The following is a 23,698-nucleotide window of genomic DNA, read 5'->3' on the forward strand; positions in this document are numbered from 1 at the left end:
GTTCTTGTCGAAACCGGTAGGTTAAAGTGTACTAATAATAATAAAAAAATGGTTAAAACAAAGTTGTTTAATTTTATAAAGTTTACAAAAAAGTACACCCACAACTACAGAAACATTAGTGTTATGTCAAATAATTCCTACTCGCCATATGCATATGAATTCGTCAAACGGGGTGTTTAGTATTTAGATATCAATATTGCTGATTACCTTATATTGATTGTTAAATAACATAAAATATAAAATGTATTTGTAAAAATACTCAACAGAACATTGTAACAAAAAATTATCCAGCGATATATTATATTGAGAACCTCTGGCTTGCAAAAGATAAAAAAGGGTGATAAATGGGTCTATTGTTTAAAATTTTGTCTGATAAATAAGTATTATCTTATTGAAATCTTATGAAAAAAAATGAGGATTTTTTACCTAGTTTTTGGATAACCGATAGGTAGGGCGGTTAACTTAGTTTAAAACAATAAAATAAAATAATCAACAATATATTAACTTGTATTTAATTATAAATATCGAGTGATTTTAATCATTTTACTGCCATACATTTTCGATAGAACTATTAAGAAGAGTTATCGCTCTTCAGCACTAAAATGCTAAAACTTTTAGTAGTTTAAAAAATCAATTTATCATGTAAAAAATCAATATTCTTGTAAAATACTACAAACAAACTCATTAGGATCAAACATACAGGTGTGTGCATACACCTTTATAAGAGGTGCAATTCGGCTGTCTAAACTCAAAACACAGTAAGGGACATTTATTTTGTAGTACGTTTTTTTTTGCATTTTTGGTAGTAGATTCTACTTAGTCCAAAAATGCAAAAAAAAACCTACTACAAAAAAATGTCCCTACTGTGTTTCAAGTTTGGACAGCCGAATTGTCCTGCTACACAGGTTAAAACTTATAGCAAAAAGATAAGGCAAATAATTCAACTAAGAAAGCATCATCACTAAATGAAATGTAACTTTACATTCAACCATTATTTTTTATTGTTCAATTGGGCTAGTAATAAATTAAAAGAATTTTTTGCTTTTATGCAAAGATTCAAGTTTATTTTATAAAATATGCAAGTGACGAAATTTGTAATTTTCTTATTTAAAAGTATGTATAAGATGAGATTATGACTTCTTCTTCTCTTCTTTACTAGACTGGGTGTCCTTCTTATCCCCTTTGGCTTTCTCATCCTTACTCTTGTCTTCCTTCTCCTTCTTGTCCTTGGCCTCTTCCTTCTTGCCCTCCTCAGCGTCCTTGTTGGTGAGCTTGTTGTTGATGAGGTTATGCAGCGCGATAATGGACCTCACGAGAGCGGCCAGATACACCACCAACATCTGGTCGTTGGTTTTGACGTAGAGGTTGTCTGTGAAGTTGTCTTGCGTGATGTCGGGAAGCAAGTTAAATATATCCTGCCATTGGTAGACAATTTGGTGGTTGATCGGGAGCTTTCCTTGCGCTACTTGGAAGAGATAGTCTTGGATTTCTTTCAGCTGGGTGTACAACCCCCGGAGTCCGAGGAGTTGGTTGGTTATCCGCTGCGACAGACTTCCCACGGTCGTGTCTTTAATGTCCCTCAACAAGTGTTCGACTCCTACTTCTTCGGCTTCTTCCGCTCCTATTTCACTGGGGACGTGATCGAAGGTTTTGGAAGTCGGTGACCCGTCGTCGTGAACTTCTTCCACGGCTTGGTACGCTTCCGTCGGAAGACCGAGGTCTTTTGGTTTGGCATCGATAATTACAAGAACCGAGTTGGGACAGTACCTGCGAACTAATTCGTTGATAGCGATGTCATTTTGATACAGTTTGGGTCCGGTGTGATACCACCCTACGACTCTTTCACGGGCATTTACCTTTTTAAACATTCCGTACATGTTTTCTAGGTAATCGTGGTCCAGGAACCAAACTGATTTATCTTTATCATCTTCATCGAAGGGAACTGCAAACGAAAATAATATTCATTATAAATAAAGCTTCTTATATTACAGTATTATAAATCAATGTATGTAATAATGACTGACAATGAACCAATAAAGAAAGGTCGTTAATTTTGTTTAAAAGTTACAAATACAATTGAAATTACGAAGGACCGATTCAAAACAAAAATGAAGAAGCCGATATGATAGTAAAATGTTAGTTGAAACTAAATGCAATTCTGAAGAATGCCAATTTCATGCATGATATGACAGAAATATAAAATACGTACAAAGGCGAATTATTCGGTTGAATTCAAAAATACAGTTCCATACATCAAAATATGCATTATCCACTAAAATATCAATAATACCTGCAAAACTGTTGGATACATCCAGAACTCCTTTTGATCGCCAGCAACCAAGAAGAACACCGACAACACGCTTTTGATTACCAATTTTTCCCATCCGATTAAAATGATCAACCACACTTAATAAAACAAGGGGATGCACCACGACTTTAGTCGCTGTTATATCTTGGGAGGGCATTTTTATTTTGTATATTCAAGAATTAGTTTAATTTGAGTTTGTCAAGTCACTCGGCTAGAATCTAAAACCATAGAATGATAATTTTGAGTGACAAATCGAAATAAGATTTGTCATGAAAATATCTTTGCAAAAGAAAATTTCATTGATCGTCTATGGTCGCATAGTGCCCGCGTGTGTCATTTCGGTCGGTGGAAATGTTGGAAATGTTTAAAATTATTAATGAAAAGTAAGAGAAGACAAAGAAATTGAAGAGCGTTTGGACGTTCGAAAAAATTTTTGATGTGAACACTATTTTTTTATTTTCAAGAACCTAGATTTTTTATTATTTACAAAAATACTTCAATTTCATACTATTTTTGTAAGCCTAAGCGGCTCATTATTAGAAATAGGTATCAAAGTGTATTAAGGTGGGTTTGAACTTAAAAACTCTGACTCAAGAGTCTGCGACACTAATCACATGACCACAATCCGACAACCGACCCGTGATATAAATCGATTCAAGAAAATCAAAGTAATATATGACCATTGTCAAAAAATGGGTTATTGATCAGCTTGTAGACTTTCTTGATGTTTTACGCATAACACCAATAAGAATGATGTGCCCTTGAATGGTCTAACAAGCAAAATAAACATATTGTCAGGATGTAGGTAGATACTAATATACTTTGTATTTTATTTTTGTTGTTGTCGTGTTTTAGTCTATGGTTGTCGGTTGTCATATTTTTGTGTACATTTTTAAACCTCCGATTGAGGTTATAATTAAGCATACATTACTTATAATAATATATTGTAACTACAATCATGACTCAAAAACCTATATCGTTTGTTACTGGAAATGTAAAAAAGTTAGAAGAAGTTGTAGCTATTTTAGGAAAGACGTTTCCTCGACAAGTTGTAAATAAAAAGTTAGACCTTCCCGAATTGCAGGGAGAAATCGACGAAATCTGCAAGCTCAAATGTGAGGAAGCAGCGAGGTTACTGAAAAGTCCAGTTATCGTTGAAGATACATGCTTGTGTTTCAATGCCTTAGGCGGATTACCGGGTCCTTATATCAAGTGGTTCCTCGAAAAGTTGGGGCCAGAAGGTTTGCATAAAATGTTGGCCGGGTGGGAGGACAAATCTGCTGAAGCTGTTTGCACATTTGCCTATTCCGCTGGCGAGGGGGAGCAAGTGATACTATTCCAAGGTAAAACAGCCGGTACTATTGTATTTCCTCGGGGATCTAGAGACTTTGGCTGGGACCCTTGTTTCCAGCCTGACGGTTATGATAAAACCTATGCAGAATTACCAAAAGATGAGAAAAATACAATTTCTCATAGATACAAGGCTCTTGATAAGTTGAGAGAACACTTTCAAACCGAAAAATAATTTCAATATTTGATATTTGTGATACCGATACCTAATTTTAAAGATGTATGTACCTATCTTATGTAAAATAAATGTTTTTTGAATTAATTTGTTTTTAATAATTTGAAATAAATTGTTTTCCTTATTCCCTACTTTCATAGTCTTAAATAAAATTTATCATTTAATAATAAATTAAACACTTATTTTTTTACCATTTGAGTATTATATTGTTATGACTAATTTCAGAAGCTATAGATGCTTTCATCTATGAATTTGAATACACATAAAATCTTATTTTATAATTTTATCATTATGTTTGTATTATAAAAAAAAATTGTGTCCCCATGATACACTCAAAGATCTATATTTTATGCTATTTTAAGGTGTGTTTGGACTGGTTATGTTTGAAATTAGAAATCAAGGTGTGTTTGGACTGGTTATGTTTGAAATTAGAAATCAAGTTGTGTGCAGAGTGGGGTCGAGCCTAGAACGTCCGACTTAACCTAGTCCTAGACACTAACTATGGGATTAGAAACTGCTCTGAAATTAGAAAAAAAGCAATTAAAAGGGTTAATTAAAATAAAATTATCCTGGCAGATGGATACGTACCATACAAAGTAATTTATTATTTTCAATGAATTTTATTTATTGTTTCGGCATTGACTTTGTGGTTAGACATGTTACAATGATTAAAGAAAACACTTGTTTTATACCACTTGAGTTTTATTAAAGACTACATGTTTCAGAAGTTAAACTTCCATCATTCAAGTCTATTTTACTGATACAAGCAAATATTTGTTATTGTTATTTTAAATAATAACAAATAGGGTTTGATTTTAAAACCTTTTATTTTTATTTTGATCAGTATGCAGATATATTATAGGTTTAGCATATACATGCAAAAACATGTTTTAATAATTTGTAGATCCACATATTTGAGATTCTATAATGAAATGCATCAACATAATCATTGAAGATGTCAAGCTATTTTAGCGACCTGTGAACGTCTGGGTCACCAATTTAGCCACCTGTGAATGTCGGAGGTCACCTTGTGTGTGTTATTGAAACGGGAAGCCAGAAAAGGATATTTAAAGAATTCTTACTTACAGATCGTTTATTGATATAAGTTCTTACACTTCAATTACTATTGATATTAACTATTAAAATTTAATCTAATTAATTAATGAAACTTTGAATTAAAATGTGAAGCTAAATACACGTCCGTCAGAACCAAGCGATGCAGGCGAATCTCGGTCTCCTCGCTTCGGTTGGCCGCTTTTGTTGAATTCGTTCGGGAATCTCCGTGGCGAATTCGTATATTTCAGTGTTGCCAACTTGGCAGTAGCAGTAGTCCCCATATAAACAACAATATCAACCTTTATTTTTATTCCGATCTACAATGCGACATATACCTCATCAAGGAATTTCTTATAACCATTGAATATTTTACAAGCGGTTTATCAGATTAAGATAATGAAATCGGAAAGATAAAAAAACAGATAATAGCGTAGAATGTTGTTACACCAGTCATCGACTTGTATTGATTGGGAGTGGTTTTAGTGTGTGATAGATTATAACATTAATTCATGTGATTAGTTTTCTACATAACAATGGGGGATTCAAAAGTGGTCACGGTATTAATATTTTAATTATTTTCTAAAATAGTATATTTATTTGTAAAAATATAAAATAAATTGTACCATTTAATTAATGAGTGTAAGGTTTTAGAATAAAAAAAGCTTTATCTAATTAAATACGTAGACTTCTCTATTATCTACTGGTAATACCGTATATGTCACTGGAATGTGAGACTGTTTTAACCGCATGTTGATGTAGGCAAAATGATTGCAGTCAGCTATGTATAGTATGTTTAAGTGAAAAAAAATATATATCCCACAAGGTTTCTGTTTTAGAAGCTTGTCTTCAGGTAGAAGAGTAAGGATATAGAAGTTAGTGATGCAAAATATGTCGCAAACACTTGAAGTAATATTTGAAATAAATATTTCTTAAATTTATTTTTTAATTGGGGGTAGTTGAACCTGTGACACTAGTTTCACAGCTGGGTGGGCTATGCTACAGCGCCCGTTTTAATGTTAATTATATTTGCTTGGCTAGCCTATGATGTATGCTGCGCGGCAGACATGTTTAAAATAAAAATTCTATGATTATGATTGCAAAATATAAATTATAAAGATGAAAGAAATGGCTCAAATTTTCTCAACATAGATGAAAAAGAATATTGAAGTCCGGGTATTTACAGGGCTTACGACTTGTCATAGGCTGGTTATGTAATCACTTCAATATTCACTACACTACTCAAAATTTTCGAACTTATACAAACATCATAATTCTCTTGATGCATGTTTGAGTTCATGGCAGCCATCGGTTGGTTTGAGAAACCTTTCTTTTAACAGAGACCCTTTTTTAAGTGTGTGCAAGATCCTTAGAGGATTATTTTACATACTGGGTGACACCTGAAAACATTCCACCCGTTTCTATATCAGGACAGTTACTATTCCAGAATGCAAGTAGCACTATGCACCGAGAACGTTTTTAAAGTTTAAAAATATAATGCAATGTATTAAAAATAAATATCAAGCCACTTATTGAACTTTTTACTGTGCCACAGATCTTTTTAGGTAAAACCTGAAAGTTTTTTCTCCATTTGAAAAATATTTAGTATATTTAAAAAAATAATTATACAATACCTTTTCTTCAAAATGCAAAAACAATTCTTTCTGCCCTGTAGCAGGTAAATATTAAGTTAAAAAATGCCGCTTTTGCTGGGATATAGTACATTTTCTGGGCATTCCGAAAACATGCACAACTGAAAATTGACAATTTTTGATTTATGATGATGTTGAAAGGAGTGAGCGACATATCTACACAAAATATCACAGACCAACATGCACTGAGGGCATGTGACTAAATGCATATGATTAATATTTTGTGCAGGTGTAAATGTGTGAATAGTATAGGTTATACAATAGTATAAGTATATTGAAAATTGGATCAGCAAGTGGAAGGTAATTGAGACTATTGCGTATATACATGTTTCAATAACTAATGTAATATGGTTGTTCAATAATGGGCAGAATGGTGAACTTTATACAAGTGTATAAAGTGATCGCTTAAGCCAGCCAAATGCCAGGTCGTATGCCCTGGGATGCTCAGACAGAGAGAATATAAAAAGAACGATAGATGTTTCATATCAAGTTGAGACATCTGTAATATTGACATTATCCGTACGGTGAATAATCCATATAATAAATAATATGTTAGCCAATGCTTTTGAAAGTATAGATTTATTTAGTATATTGTTATCCACCTTGAAGTCTTTACTTTCTCAGCATTTCTTCTCCATGTTATAAAGGATAAATTTAAACGTTGTGTTTCACTCTCTCTTCTCGCTGCTCCCTGATAGTGTGTGAAGGAGACGTGTATTTACCAGTGCTGACTGTTAATTTATTTTGTTTATAAGCCTTGTTTCTTTGTTAGCGTATTAGTTAGTGTATTTTTATATTAGATACTGTATATATGTATTAATCATGTTAAAGGCATTAGCCGTTCAATAAATAAATATAAATATTGTGTATATAATATTATGTTAGTGGCGTGTAGTGTTGCTTGCATGCTAGTGTCACGATTGTCCTGTCTGAGAGACAATTGAGTCTGGAAACAAGCGGTCTAAAATCTCAATTAAAGGTTATATACTTTATTTTGTATATTAAAAGGATTGTTAACTTTGTGATATGGTAATATAACACTCCTTATCATTCATCGTTCACTTTGTGTTGTACCACTTTGTCTTCTTTCTCTGTTTCAAAATTTTATTTTTGTATAAATGTTATACCTTAGGGTGGTGACTGACCGAAGCCATTTTGTCGTAACGTAACACGTTACGATGTGAGCATTCAGGCAGTCAGTACAGCGAGCCGAGCGCTCCATCCATAGTTTCGGATGCTCGCCGCGAACGACGTTACGACGTTATGTTACGACGAAATGCTTCGGTCAGTCACCACCCTAACAATTTCATTTTAATGACCTGATAATGGAATGATTATTTCGAAACCGGCAGTCACAAATTAGTATTTTTTAAAGTGGTATTACACAAAGTGAACGAAGAATGATAAGAAAGGGTTATAAACTAACCCGACTTCCATTTGCTCAAAATGTTGGATCACAAAGATGCTTTAAATTTTAATAATTTTAACTGAGCAAATGATAAATTTCATTACGTTGACAGTTTTAATAATCTTACTTTGAGTGGTCGAATCAGGAATTTTTATTACAATTTTTTTATCATTCAACAAATTGTTGCCCCATATTTTACAATCAGTAAATTTATGATGTATTCCATCTGTTTTATCATTTATCTATAATTCATAACATCTGAGGCATTGCCATTGTTGAAGTGATTCATTCAGAAATATTTAAAAAAAAATACTTCAATTTTAAAGAATGTTATAAACATTGCAACATTTTGGGCTTTTTACAGATTAAAAGTTATACATACCTCGTTGTTTAAAAAGATTAATATTTTTAAAAAATATCTGGATTAGAATTAGTTTACTATAATTAACCAGCTCTCTACGCTATATTGTTCCCAACAGAACAAGATAACAGACCACCTTCTATTTGACCACCCTCAGGACTAATTGTCTGAAAAACAGCTTTATCTTTAGGGCTTGCAATTTCTATAATAAACATGTGTGCAGCCATGCTGATATCTTCAATACTACTGTTATTTCATATAAAAAAACTTTTCTAATTAACTAATCTGTACTTTTTAATAGATTTATATTATCCACTGACACTTCGTGATGGAATTGCATTTTTAATTTATTATTAGATTAAAACCAATATTTTTAGCTTTTCCACTTTTTTATTTGACCAGCGACCGGGTTTCGTCGTTACCGACATCATCAGACTGGTCAACCAGTCTGATGATGTCGGTAACGACGAAACCCGGTCGCTGGTCAAATAAAAAAGTGGAAAAGCTAAAAATATTGGTTTTAATCTAATAATAAATTAATCTGTACTTAATATTCTACTTATTCTAATCTATCTATACTTATCAATTTCTATTCTTTTTTTCTGATTTTTATAATTCTTTTTGTGCTTTTAGTGGAAAATTATTTCTGAATCATTTAGTCTCATTGTTCATTTTTTTCCTCTAACCTGTACTTTCTATATGTCTAAATGTATTTGTTATTTTCCCTTTAAAATAAATAAATAAATAGATAATCTTATATTTTAATTTATTTATAATTTAACACATTGTTTGCGTTTGTTTTTTACTTACTGTTGGTAGAGAGCGGGAGACTTGTAAGTGTTCTATTTGCTTACTTTTCGTATAGCGCAAGAGATGTCAAAATACATTGTACAGATCGGTTTTGGGTTGGCGGTTACTTATTTGTTAAATTTTTATAAATTTCATTTACATAAATACTACATATATATTTATTTAAAGAACAATTATAATAATAATAAATAATAAAACCCTTATCCGCACCCCAATGGTGCATAGGGCACTGTGTCATATAAACGCAGTGTTATCTTGATCGTTTACACATGAAGGAAAGGTGATCGGCCCTCCGCTTCAGGTACCAGTCCATGGTAATATTGAATAAATATTACAGTGAAAAAATCACTTATATTTATTTAACCCCCCTTGGGAATCGAACCCGGGACCTCCAGAACGGTAGCCGAGCGTGCTGACCATTACACTACGGAGGCGGACAAAAATATATATATTTTTAATTTGTTTATAATTCTGCTTCGCACAATTATAAACAAATTAAAAATATATTTTTGCAGAGATCCACCAAGCCACCTTGTGTGTCTTGTCGGTGGAGTTCTTTTTACATACATTTTTTATTTTTTTTTATCTATTTTAACCTAATATACACACAAAAAAGAGAGATAAAATTAAGAATATAAACTATTTTACCATTTTTATTGAATTAACTCTTGATCATTTTCCCTTTCCTTTATTTTGCCATTGTTCCATATTTTATTTTGACCTCTAATCTCCGTCGGCAATATTAGTATATATATGATTAGTATACGATTCTAATTAGTATACTGATTAGGGTCGGGGTTGATGAAAAAACCTCCCAACAACAGTGTGTTAAGATAGGTACATGTAAATAATAATTTACTTGGAATTTGTCGTTTAGATTGAAAATATTACATCCTAGAAGCAGCTATATGCAGTTTAAATTTCGGATCTTGCATTTGCTGACACATTTTTGACATTTAGATTTTTATCTTAACACATTGTAGTTGGACGCTTCGAACAATAGACTCTAGCCTATAGCGGACGTTTTTCGCGATTAGTGCAAAAATATATCTCTTTCTTAAAATTGACACAATTTCTAAACCAAATAATATTTTCGATTGAAATTTTCAAAGAATCATAAATGATATTTGATCATCAAAAATAAATTATAATCATAATTTTCAATTAAGTATTCCGTATTTCACAATTTTAGAAGCATTGTAAACTCTAAAAAATAGTCTTCCCCTCCGAGGTATCATTCCCTATACAATGCTAATATATTCAAATAAAAAAATACCAAACAGTAAACAAAAGAGTGCGAGCGGTATGAAAAATAGTCCAATACGTGAAATGACTCAAACTAAACTGGAGATTGAGATTGCATAAAAACTCTAGATTTCTGGCGATGCCTTTACAAGCGACAGACTAGCCAATCCGGACAAAGTATCTCAAATAACGCCAACAGACTGTCGCCTAGCACCCAGGTAGCAGATTACCCTTCAACGCGTTTTATTTCACGCTGATAACAAACCCGTATATTGCCGTTTCCCGCCGATAACCGACAGTCGACAAAAACGGCAAATGCCGTGTCCCGCCGACAACATGTTAATATTGGAGATCTCTCGGTTGTTATCAAGTACTTGGTTGGGTTGAAAAAAAAGTCCTTTTAAAATGTAAGCAATTTATTTTGTTAAACTCTACATGTACTTTTAAATAATTATTTATTCATTCTTTAATTAACATGTCATTCTTTATGAATAATTTTAAAATTAAATGTCACTGATAAGAGTTATTTTTAAGATAACGCTTCAAATTTTTCCGGAAGTTCGTAGCACAGACCCTTGAATTTGAGCGCTCTCGACAGGTGAGCATTGATTTTATCACCGTTGTACTCCAGATTGATTCCCGATCCTCGCATATGCACGGCAACTGTGTGCTCGTGACGAAGCACCCTGTAGTCGAACGATGCGCTAGAACGGTACCCGAATGGAAGGTCTGGCAGTTGCTTCCCGTTCAAGTGGAACCCGTATATTGCCGTTTCCCGCCGATAACCGACAGTCGACAAAAACGGCATTTGCTGTGTCCCGCAGTTGACCGACAGTCCGCGAAAAACGGCAAATGCCGTGTCCCGCCGACAACGTGTTAAAACTTCTATTTTTTAAATACCTTTTTTATTTAAAAAAATCATTAATTTTTTAATCTGGCAACAAGCTAAACTGGCATTGCACAATCGGGTCTTAGTTTCAACCTTAATGTATGGAAGTGAAGCATGGAGTTGGCAAAATAAAGATGAGAGTAGACTGAATGCTGTGATAGATGTTCGAATGGTGAAATAAGGAAAGAATTCAATATTGAGATAAGCATTATTGATGAAATTAAGAAAGGTGTGTTTAGATGGTTTGTGCATGTGAATTGAATGAGTGAAGGAAGAACTTCTTCTCCGTCTTAGTCGTCATCACTGAGGGTTGTGACTCTTGTTGAAATCGTATTGAAGAAAGAACAGTAAAACAAAATTTATGAGGCGAATGTAGTCGGTAATAGAAGCAGACAAAGACTGAGGATAATTTACATGATCAAGTATTTCAAATACTTGAAAGTAGTCGGGTCAAGAGTCAGAATAATCGGCGGGTATGTACGAGGAGATGCGTGAATGTGGAAGAGGCGAAGATTGTTTGCAAAGACCGATTGGTGTGGCGTTCTATTCTTAGTGGCATAATGGTTAGTTAGTTAGTAAGTTTATGAAATCTGACAGCAAAAAATGGGACTATTCTGGGATTTAAATAGAGTTCTATCAATATTGGATTTACATTTATTTTACATGAAGGTATTTTTATGTGAATGGGTTGAGAAGTACCTACTTCTAGGATAATTTAAAGTTTTAAATATAATACATTGGTTTATACCTATTGCACAAAAAAAAACAAAGAAACTCACCTCTTTTATTTATACAATATAATTTCCCTCTTTTTTCTTCCAGACAAATTTTAAAGCCCTTCTAAATTCAGTCAGTGCTTTTTTTTTTAAATCCTGTCAAAAATATCTTTTATATCATCGCTTCTTTTAAAACTTTTTCCTTTGTTAGGGTGACCACATTTGGGTCAAATCACTTACTCCGAGTGAATTTGACATCCCCATTGGCTGTCGTATTGTCAAATCGGAGGGAAAGAAGATCACAGTTCGCGATGATGATGGGAAGGAATTTGCGGTATCCTCCGATCAGGTGATCAAGTCTATGCATGTCACATCTGCACGAGGAGTCGAGGACATGATAACACTCGGGGACTTGCAGGAGTACGCTATATTGAAAAATTTACATATGAGATATAATAAGAGACTTATATATGTAAGTTCAATTTTTAACTTTGTAAAAAAGATAGCTTTAAGTATTAATATGTTTTGAAGAAGAAACAGATTTTATCTGACGTTTGCTGTGATATATTAAAACTCAATACTAAAAGTAATTTACCTCATAACTTTATTGATCTCTTTATATATCGTAGTCATACAGGAGAAAGTGATCAAGTGCATTTTTTACAAAAACGTGATCATTGAATATTTTATATCCTACTGGCTTAATATTGCCCTGAAAAAAATCCCTAAGGATTTAAAACTTGGAAGTATAATATATTGACTTGTTGAAAATGACTAACTGCATTGATGTTTATTTTCTTGCCAAGCAAAAGTGACTTAAATGGCCCTTCTGAACATTTTACGTTTTGTTAATTGGTCACTTTCTCCTGTACAACTACGATATACATAACATATGCTGAATCATAAGTAAGGAAAAAATTAATGTTTTCAGACATACACTGGTACTATGCTTGTCGCCATAAATCCATACGAAATATTACCGATTTACACTGGAGAACAGATCAACCTCTATAGAGGAAGAAAAATAGGTGAAATTCCTCCTCATATATTTGCTGTAGGTGACTCCTGCTTCCGAGAAATGTTAGAGAAAGGCCATGATCAGTGTATAGTTATAAGGTAACAAAATCGTTATATTATTAAAAGTGTTTTCCTTAATTTGCCGTTGTATTTATTTGATTTATTATTATTCAAGCGGAGAAAGTGGTGCAGGGAAAACAGAGAGCACAAAACTCATATTACAATATTTAGCCACTGTCAGCGGAAAACATTCTTGGATAGAACAACAGATTCAAGAAACTAATCCAATTTTGGAAGCCTTCGGTAATGCCAAAACTGTAAGAAATGATAACTCGTCAAGGTTCGGAAAGTATATCCATATCAATTTCAACAAAAAAGGTGAAATTGAAGGTGCCAATATAGAACAATACTTGCTGGAAAAGTCTCGTATTGTGTCACAAAATCTGGGGGAGCGAAACTATCATATATTCTACAGTTTGCTTGCCGGACTGAGTGGAGAAGAAAAGAAAAAGCTGGAACTAACCGACGCATCCAACTATGAATATCTAAAAGGAGGGAAAGCCTTGACTTGCGAAGGAAGAAATGACGCATCACAATTTGCAGATGTCAAAGCGGCTATGAAAGTTCTGAACTTTTCAGATGAAGATATATGGAACATTTTTAAGTTACTAGCTGCAATTTTGCACTTGGGAAATTTAAAGTACAAATCTGTGGTAGTAAATAATTTGGAAGGTTCTGAGGTGGCCGATAGTGCTAATGCGGGAAGGGTGGCTTCGATTTTAGGACTTAACAAATCATCTCTCTGCGATGCCCTCACGAGAAAAACAATCAAAATACAGGGTGATCAAGTGGTCTCCTCAATTTCAAAGCAGAGTGCCATAGAATCTAGGGATTCATTTGTCAAAGCTATATATGGACAAATATTTATTAGAATTGTCGACAAAATAAATGAAACTATATATAAACCGAGTAAAAATACAGTAAATTCAATCGGTGTTTTAGATATTTTTGGATTTGAAAATTTTACATCCAATAGCTTCGAGCAGTTGTGCATTAATTACGCCAATGAAAATTTACAACAGTTTTTCGTAAAGCATATATTCAAAATGGAACAGGAAGAGTATGCGAAAGAAGGCATCAAATGGGAAAATATACAGTACATAGATAATCAAAACATACTGGAGATGATCGGCATAAAGAGTTTAAACATCATGTCTTTGATTGATGAAGAAGCAAAGTTTCCGAAAGGAACAGACCTGACTTTATTGATTAAACTGCACTCTACCCACGGCTCTAAACCCATTTACATCAAACCCAAATCTGAGCACACCCATAACTTTGGCGTGCAACATTTTGCTGGAAATGTGGCCTATGATGTTGTTGGTGAGTACGCCAATTAGCATAGACATATTTATATTTTTAAAATGATTGTATTAACTCATTTGACTGTCTTCCTTTTTTAGGCTTTTTGGATAAAAATAGAGATACCTTCAGCCCCGATGTCCGCCAACTTGTCAGACAGTCCACCAATGTTTACCTGACGGGACTTTTTGGGGATACCTTGACTGATATGGATGGAGGAAGAAAACAAATAACATTGTCCATACAGTTTCGGTCATCTCTAGAAAATCTTATGAAATCTCTGTACTCTTGTCATCCTTTTTTCGTGAGATGTATCAAACCAAATGAAGTTAAAAAACCTTTGGTAAATATAATTTTGTTGATATAACTTATACGGATATAATATTGTTGGACCATTGTAAATAATATTATCTTTTACAGGTATTCGATCGCTCACTTATTGTTCGTCAGCTTCGGTACGCTGGTATGATGGAGACGGCTAAAATTAGGCGAGCTGGTTATCCCATTCGGCATACTTTCTTCGACTTTGTGAATCGCTATCGTTTTCTTGTTCATAATATTCCCCCGCCGCATAAAGCTGACTGTAGAGCCGCTGCCGGGAAAATCTGCTCCGAAGTTTTGGCCGGCCAGACGGAATTCCAACTAGGATCGACAAAAGTCTTCCTTAAAGATTCCCACGATGCATTTTTAGAGGAAATGCGCGAAAAAGTATTAGAAAAGTACATCATTCTGTTGCAAAAGAATATTCGTCGCTGGATACACAGAAGACGTTTCTTAGAGCTGCGGGCAGCCGCTTTGACAGTGCAAAAGCACTGGAGGGCTCGCGGATACAGACAGAAATATCTGACCATGCGCAGAGGATATCTGCGCCTCCAAGCCGCCATACTATCTCGACAGCAAACGGCTTCATTCTCTAGAATTAGAAAATCAGTTATAAAAGTACAGGCCATCGGAAGAGGCTTCCTTATAAGAAAGGTAATCAAAGAAAAGGGACCGTACATTAAGAAACAACTGATCTTGTTGAGAAAGAAGAGAGAAGATGAAATAAAAGAGATGAAGGAGAAAGGAACTGCAAACTATATGCAGAAAGCGGAAGATAACCATGACAAGAGAGTTAAAGCCCTCTTCCAAAATATTTGGGCAGAAAAGAATGATGAAGATGTTACTACTCCGACTAAGAAGAATGCCCATGTGGATGATCGTTACGTCGATGACGTATTCGGGTTCCTGCAAGAAGGAGCCGCAGATAGCCAAAAAGGAAATGTTACGGTAAAAAATAATTATATTTTAAAATGGATATTTTGATAGATGTTCGAATGGTGATACAAGGAAAGAATGCAAGGCTGAGATGAGCATTGTTGATAAAATTATGAAAGGTGTTTTGAGATGGTTCGGGCATGTGAATCGAATGAGTGAAGAAAGGATGTTAAACAAATTCATGAGACGAATGTGGTCGGTAATGAAAGTAGGGGAAGATCGACGAAAACTTGGCACGATCGAGTATTTCAAATGTTTGAAAGTGCAGGTCAGGAGTCGGAATAATCGGCGTGTATGTATGAGAAGATGTATGAATGTGGAAGAGGCGAAAATTGCGTGCAAAGACAGTTTGGTGTGGCAGTCTATTCTAACCCTGTGAGGAAGCAGAGTGATGGTTAGTTCATTATATTTTAAAATTTGACTGCGGCATATTTAAAGAGGTGGGAAAACAGATAACATTTCTTATCTTTTTACAGCCTAAAACACAAGCCCGCGCCGATATTGACTTGCTAGTTACGGAGGAGCCCGCCGAGGACTTGTCGGAATTCGACTTCAGGAAGTTTGCGGCGACGTATTTCACCGGCAACAGCAGCTACCAGCACAGCCGCCGCGCTCTCCGGCGTCCGCTCTTGGAAGGAGGAGAAGAGTCCTGGGCCGCGGCGCGGTCCTTGTGGGTGGCCCTGCTCCGCTTCATGGGCGACCTTCCGGAGCCCAGAGATGCGGGAGACAACGACGTCACCCCTGTCATGACCAAGCTAACGGAGACGCTAGGAAAAGCTTTCCAGAATTCCGAGGACTATAAGGTACGATAAATATATAATTACACAACACACATGCAAGTCAATTGAGTAGTCCACTCGCAAACCACTTTATGTTTAAAAAAATAAGTTTTTTTAGCTAATGGCGGCAAACGGTAGAAGATTTAAGATGCTAACGCCTATGTTTAACATAATCTGCCAAAATTAATAAAATAGAATAGAAAAATCAATAAATCTCTTGCAAAACTCGCTATACCAATCGACAGTTCACTTTAAAAAATCTCCAAGTTACTGTAAACTTACTAAGTTGCGTAGTGACTCATGCAAAATCCTCCATCTTGGGCCAGTATGCATGAGACAGTCGAAATGCATTCACGCATTACATTGTTTATGTACTGCAGGCTATTAAAAACTACTATGGTATTTTGTGGCAAAATTATCATAGAGAATCAAAACACTCCATGATAATTTTGTAAAAGATATTGTTTTTGCACATAATACAACTGCAAAACTATCTATGTTTATAGTAATTCATGCAAAACTCTCTATGTTTAATTTTAAAATGCATATAAAATGATTTTTTATAAACAGTGATTTCATTTCATAACATAAATGAATTTGATATGATCCTAGACTTATGTAATACGCAAAAGAATGCGCCTTTAAATCTTAACTATAAGGATGAACATTTTTATCAGTTTTCTCAAATAATGGCTTTTTTGACGTAACTTGGTTTGCAAGTTGACTACTCAATTGTAATTCCAAAAGTTATAATGACATGTACATAATTATTTGTTTTATTTTTATCTCTCAACTCCAATACTGATCAAATAATATCTTTTTGATTGAGAATATTCAGATTTTGATATTGAGTGACACGCAAAATAATATCTTAATTTATCATTTATATTACATCTAGAACGACACTTATATTTGTGGACAAAAATAAGACTTAAATTTTAATTACAAAACTTTAATCTAGATACAGCACTTTTATTCTTAAAAATAAATAAGACAAATGTGCTACAAAATAATGTGTGATAGATGTTCGAATGGTGATATAAGGAAAGATGCAAGGCTTAGATAAGCATTATCAATATAATTAAGAGAGGTGTGTTGAGATGGCTGGAACATGTGAAACGAATGAGTGAGGAAAGAAGAGTAAAAAAAGTTTATGAGGCTAATGTAGTTGGAAATGGAAGCAGACGAAGACCGAGGAAAACTTGGCATGATCGAGTATTTCAAATATTTGAAAGTGGTCGAGTCAGGAGTCAGAATAATCGACATGTATGTATGAGAAATAACTCAAGTAACACATCAATGTTCAAGTAGCCCCGTTCTACAGTATCTTAAAAATGATCAGTTAACACCGCGTCAATCCAATGTGGTGCTCTAGGCACCATCTGGGTGCGGATAGGGGTCAAAGAAAAAAATATTAACACATTATATTTTTTAAATAGAATTTGATGTCCAACGGAGACGCTGCCACAAATGAAAAACAGAGACAAAAAATGATTCATATGACACTGAAGAGGCAGCAGACCAAATTGCGAGAAGAATTGCACCGAGGTTTTATGGAGGACAAACAAATGAACGATTTCTATGAATCGTGGCTCAATCGACGAACCACTAATTTAGAAAAACTTCACTTCATAATTGGACATGGAATTTTGCGACCAGATTTGAGGTTTATATTTATTTAACATTATGTTGAATGATGTACTGATATTTGAAAACTGGTATTGAATAATGTAATATTATCATTTATTTTAGGGATGAAATATATTGCCAACTGTGTAAGCAGCTATGTAATAACCCAACTAAAGCTTCACACGCTCGTGGCTGGATTCTTATGTCTCTATGCGTTGGATGCTTCGCTCCCAGCGAGCGGTTTGTTAATTATCTCCGCGCATTCATCCGTGAAGGTCCTCCGGGCTACGCTCCGTACTGTGATGGACGTCTCAATAGGACACTCAAGAACGGATCCAGAACACAACCACCCAGTTGGGTAGAGCTCCAGTCGACTAAATCAAAAACTCCGATTGTACTTACTATAACATTCATGGATAGTTCTGTTAAAACAGTTCAAGCGGATTCAGCCTCCACGTCAGAAGAAATTTGTAGCCAAATTGCCGAAAGCATAAACTTGGTCGACACATTCGGATTCTCGTTATTCATCAGTCTATTTGATAAAGTGTTATCGCTGGGCAGCGAAGGCGACCACGTTATGGATGCCATCTCTCAATGTGAGCAGTACGCGAAAGAACAGGGAGGGGCAGAAAAAACTGCTCCTTGGAGACTGTACTTCCGAAAGGAAATATTTGCTCCTTGGCACAATCCGGTCGAAGATCCGGTTGCCACTAACTTACTTTACCACCAAATTGTGAGAGGGGTTAAGTTCGGAGAATACAGGTGCTCTACCGAAAATGATATAGCCGTTTTGGCCGCTCACCAATATTACATAGAGTATGGCAGTCAAATGGATCCCCAGATTCTACAGAAGGTCGTTAACAACTATATACCTAATCAATTCTTGAGCGCCGGAGATAAGGCGATCGTGAAATGGGAAGCTTTGATTAGAAGCGCATTTAATAGTAGTAATAATATCATCAAGAAAGTAGACCCCCTCAATTGCAAAGAAGATGTAGTAATCTTTGCTAAACTGAATTGGCCAATTCTCTTCTCGAGATTCTTCGAAGCTATTAGAATAAAAGGATCTTCTATTTCGAAGGATAATGTTATCATAGCGGTCAATTGGACCGGTATTTACATTGTCGATGATCAAGAACAAATTCTTCTGGAACTCTCCTTTGTGGAAATCACGTATGTCGGGTATACCAAGGATAAAAACTCAAAGTTCGGTAACTTTACATTAATGACTATTCAAAAAGAAGAAATAGTGTTCCAAAGTATGGACGCGGAAGATTTGAGCAATCTAGTAATCTATCTTATTGATGGTCTTAAAAAGCGTTCGTTGTATGTTATTGTTCAAAATGACTATAAAGAATCTGTAGATACTTCTTCATTCTTAGAACTGAAGAAGGGAGATTTGATAACATTGGTAAATGATTGCATCGGTGATACAATTATGACCGCCACATGGGGTAATGGCGAGTGTAACGGTCGTCAAGGATTATTCCCAACAGAGCAAGTTTATATATTGCCAACTATGACAAAACCGCCGCAAGATATTTTAATGCTGTTCAAGAAAGACGGAGCTTTGGACAAATATAAACAAAAATCAAAATATAATACGTTACAGAGAAAGAAAATGTACACGTTGCAGAAATATGCTCAAGAATACTTCAGAGCCGCTTACAATTACGCAACATCGACAATATCCAAGGCTTCAGCAATCACAACTGTTAAAAAGAGCGCTACAGAAGAATTATGGCGACACGGACGAGAGCCCATCAAATTGCCACTCTTGCAAAAACTTCAAGGGAATGAAATGCTTTGTAAAGAAGCTTGCTCGATATTTGTTAGCATACTGAAGTACATGGGAGATATGCCCGCTCCGAGGCCGAGGGTAGCGTCCGAGTACACCGATGAGATATTTGGCCCGGCTTTAAAGCACGAAGTTCTCAAAGATGAGGTTTACTGCCAAATTATGAAACAATTGACAAATAATCGCATTCAGTTGAGTGAAGAGCGCGGTTGGGAGTTGTTGTGGCTAGTAACCGGGTTGTTCGCGTGCAGTCAGACCCTTTCGAAGGAGTTGATAGAATTCTTGAAAACACGTCCGCATCCGATTGCCAAAGAATGTTTGCAAAGAACGTACAAATCTCAGAAGGGTGGACAGCGACAATATCCACCATATTTAGTAGAAGTGGAGGCTATTCAACACCGCAGTTTACAAATATATCACAAAGTTTACTTCCCCGATGACACGGACGAAGCCTTCGAAGTGGATTCTACAACAAAAGCGAGAGATTTGTGCCTCCAAATTTCGGAGAGGTTAGATCTGAAAAATGGAGACGGCTTTAGTTTGTTTGTCAAAATTGCGGACAAAGTATTCTCAGTGCCCGATAACTACTTCTTCTTCGACTTTATTCATGAACTTATCGAATGGATTAAACAATCTAGGCCATCTCGCAATGGTAAGTTAGCTAAATATTTAATGGAAAAATACTGTTTAAAATATCGACAAGTATTATTAAAATAATTTGTTCTATTTTACAGCCGGCGCACCTGTACAGTTCCAATATCAAATATTCTTCATGAAGAAGTTGTGGATAAATACGATACCCGGGAAGGATACTAATGCCGATCAGATATTCTATTTCCCTCAGGAGTTGCCTAAATACTTGCGGGGTTATCATAAATGCGGGAAAGCGGATGCGGTCAGTTTGGCGGCTCTCATTTACAGGGCGAGATTTGGGAATGACGCTTCAAGGCTGGCGGGACCAAGCTTCCAGCTCCAGACACTGTTGCCCGCCGACTTGATCAAACTCCAACCTGCTGCGGAGTGGAGAAACCAGATAAGCGCCGCATACATGAGGGATAAGGATAAGACTCCTGAACAAGCCAAGGAAGCTTTCCTGAAGATAATTTACCAATGGTCAACATTTGGCACAGCTTTCTTTGAAGTGAAACAGTCAACTGATTCTAATTACCCAGAAGTTGTAATTATTGGTATCAACAAGAACGGCGTCAGTATTATTCATTCACAGACGAAGGTAAAATAACTTATAATTTATTTTTGAAGCAATAAATTTGTGATTTTCCATTTTTTAATTAAAATATATCTTTGTTTTAAAATCACTATAAAATTTTTATTATAACTTAATTATAATGTCTACCGATTTCGAAGCTAACCGGTAGATATTATAATTAACTTATAATAAAATATTTACAGTGATTTTGAAACAAAGTTATGTTTTAATTGTAAAATAACCTTTTTCTAGTACCCTCTTCATTTATTTTGCGACTAAATTAATTTCCAGCAAGACTCTACGTTAACAGAATTCAATGAAATTATAGGGCGGCTGTCCAAACTCAAAACACAGTAAGGGACATTTTTTTGTAATACGTTTTTTTTTGCATTTTTGGACTAAGTAGATTGTACTTAGTCCAAAAATGCAAAAAAAAACGTACTGCAAAAAAAATGTCCCTTACTGTGTTTTAAGTTTGGACAGCCGAGGGGGTATTGGTATTTCCCGAAATCGTGCACACTTTTCTTGCTTTGATGACCTTGTTTAATTAGTTTGTCGCTGTAATTTATTAAAACGTATCGCCGTGTTGAGCATGGTCTTAATGTATATAAGTCTAATTAATAATATTAATAGGTTATAACTACATTATAATATAAAACAGGTATCTGTTAGATAAATAATTTGAATAGTGAATTCCACACAAAATTATCAAAGAGAGTGAGATAAGAATAATATGACAGGTCTGTAGATATATTTCATCAGATAAAAAAATTGAGATTAAAGTAGATTGCTGTCGGTATTTTAAAAAAAAAAATTTTAGCAAGAAAATAGCCTTTAATATATAATTTTGTCTTTTATAAATACTGTAATAAAAGTATTCCACAAGCAGATTGTGCTTTTTGGTCAATGCACAAATTAATTAACTGTTTTAGTGCTGAGATTTTTTCTTATATTAAAAATTGCTGGATACTTTTTTGCTAAAATGGCTCTTTTTTAAAAACCCTTATCCGCACCCTAGTGGTGCATAGGGCACTGCATCATATAAACGCAGTGTTATCTTGATTGTAAACACATGAAGGAAAGGTGATCAGCCCTCCGCTTCAGGTTTTGAGTTTAACACCTCTGTTATAGTGGGTAAATGTTTTCAAATCGTTTTTATTTTATTTCATAATGATTCATTTCAGTCATGGTTAAAATGCCATTTCTGGTGAAAATGTAAAAACACAATTTTAAACATTAACTCCTTATAAAGTTCCCTCTCATAACTTGATACCTATCTCAACGTTATAGGGGGGTTTACTCTATACCATTTTGTTGGTAATGTAATGGATAAATATCACGATTATTGGCTAATAAATTAATATGAATAATCGCAAGACTATCAGTAGCATTCTTATTGAAATATGTAGAGAAATAAGGGATATATGAAGGTTTAAACTTTAGATATTTTTATAAAACGAAAAACGTGCGTTCGCATACGTCATCAAATTTCCATCATCTAACATTTTATGACGTCATATGGTTTATTGTCTATGGTTTATAGAGCTGTAATAGTAGTAGTGTGGATTGTTTTTGTACCACTACCCTACCATTTGTGTTATGCAAATATGAGGGGAGGGGGGGTGGGAGGGTAGACCATAGACATCAACAAATAGAGCCGCCAATAATTTAGCAATGTTACCAATATTAAAATAACTCCATCGCTTCTGTGACGTCATTCATTGCCAACTTACGAAAATAACGTTTTTTCGAAGGCGAATTTTCCAAAAGAAAATTATGAATGAAAATATTAATTATATCAGCTGTTATAAACACAAAATGAGTCTAATACAATCCTTCATAGGTTGAGTATGTTAAATTAGATATTCCTCCCATCTGACAAAGATCCATTGTGCAATATCTTTGTAGTATATCATACTTATCATTCTTTCCAGGATATTTTGGTGACTTATCCATTTTCGGAGCTGTCCAACTGGTCGTCTGGGAATACGTACTTCCACATGACTCTTGGCAATTTCATGCGTGGCTCCAAACTCCTGTGTGAAACTTCCCTGGGGTACAAGATGGACGACCTTATATCTTCCTACATTGCTTATATGAAGACAGCAACGACCGTCAAGCAAAAAATCATTTAAACTAATAAATATATTGTAAATAGGTTATAGTTAGAAACTTGATTAAAATTTCAATGGTGAAAAAGCATTTAACATTTAATAAAATAAAAATATGCGTCAATGATTTGACATTTTTAAAACACAGATTTTAGGTACCTTTTGCCATATTTTTTTTGCGCTGGCTAGTAATTACATAAATCATTATTTTATTTCCTACATATTTGTAACAATATCCCTCAGTTATGTTTATGTTTTTTTTCTTTCAATGATGCAATACAACTTCATGATAATATTTTTTTTGTAAATTTTAAGAATTATTAAAAACATAATCCTTGTATATTTAAATTAAACAAATAAAGCATAATTTGTTCTTGCAAGTCTCACATTTTGTTAAAAATACAATTACCTGACAATCTTCAGTAATTCCTCACCCATTGGTCTAATATGATTTAGGTCAGATTTATATTTATTTTTTTATTATAATTTATTTTTTTATTAAAATAATAAAGCTTCTATTTTTAGAGGCTTGTCAAATTTATTGGGTTGTAATGAAGAGATAACGTTGTTT

The 23,698-nt window shown here is 34.5% G+C and overlaps 3 protein-coding genes across 3 annotated transcripts; 2 read left to right on the forward strand and 1 right to left on the reverse strand.

Annotated features, from left to right (window-relative positions):
• Positions 1 to 495: 495 nt before the first annotated feature.
• Positions 496 to 2,544, reverse strand: Rpn8 (regulatory particle non-ATPase 8). The gene is made up of 2 exons (XM_088272602.1): positions 2,291 to 2,544; positions 496 to 1,942 (listed from the first exon to the last, which is right to left on the reverse strand). Exons 1-2 carry the CDS (start codon positions 2,463 to 2,465, stop codon positions 1,131 to 1,133), a joined length of 987 nt encoding a protein of 328 aa, XP_088128728.1. The 5' UTR covers positions 2,466 to 2,544; the 3' UTR covers positions 496 to 1,130.
• A 631-nt stretch (positions 2,545 to 3,175) lies between these two features.
• LOC148301858 (inosine triphosphate pyrophosphatase) lies at positions 3,176 to 3,920 on the forward strand. Its single transcript, XM_088272589.1, has one exon. It carries the CDS (start codon positions 3,267 to 3,269, stop codon positions 3,831 to 3,833), a length of 567 nt encoding a protein of 188 aa, XP_088128715.1. The 5' UTR covers positions 3,176 to 3,266; the 3' UTR covers positions 3,834 to 3,920.
• Positions 3,921 to 5,362: 1,442 nt separating this feature from the next.
• Positions 5,363 to 23,410, forward strand: LOC148301859 (myosin-VIIa-like). The gene is made up of 11 exons (XM_088272591.1): positions 5,363 to 5,446; positions 12,179 to 12,439; positions 12,899 to 13,083; positions 13,160 to 14,367; positions 14,448 to 14,689; positions 14,767 to 15,615; positions 16,080 to 16,406; positions 17,822 to 18,048; positions 18,135 to 20,461; positions 20,544 to 21,040; positions 22,951 to 23,410. The coding sequence occupies exons 1-11, from the start codon at positions 5,423 to 5,425 to the stop codon at positions 23,149 to 23,151; spliced, it is 6,348 nt and encodes a 2,115-aa protein (XP_088128717.1). The 5' UTR covers positions 5,363 to 5,422; the 3' UTR covers positions 23,152 to 23,410.
• The last annotated feature ends 288 nt before the right edge of the window (positions 23,411 to 23,698 follow it).

Source organism: Brachycentrus maculatus, unplaced genomic scaffold (genome assembly GCF_059751285.1).
Source record: "Brachycentrus maculatus isolate JH-2025_06_01 unplaced genomic scaffold, ASM5975128v1 h1tg000512l, whole genome shotgun sequence".
Classification (NCBI taxonomy): domain Eukaryota; kingdom Metazoa; phylum Arthropoda; class Insecta; order Trichoptera; family Brachycentridae; genus Brachycentrus; species Brachycentrus maculatus.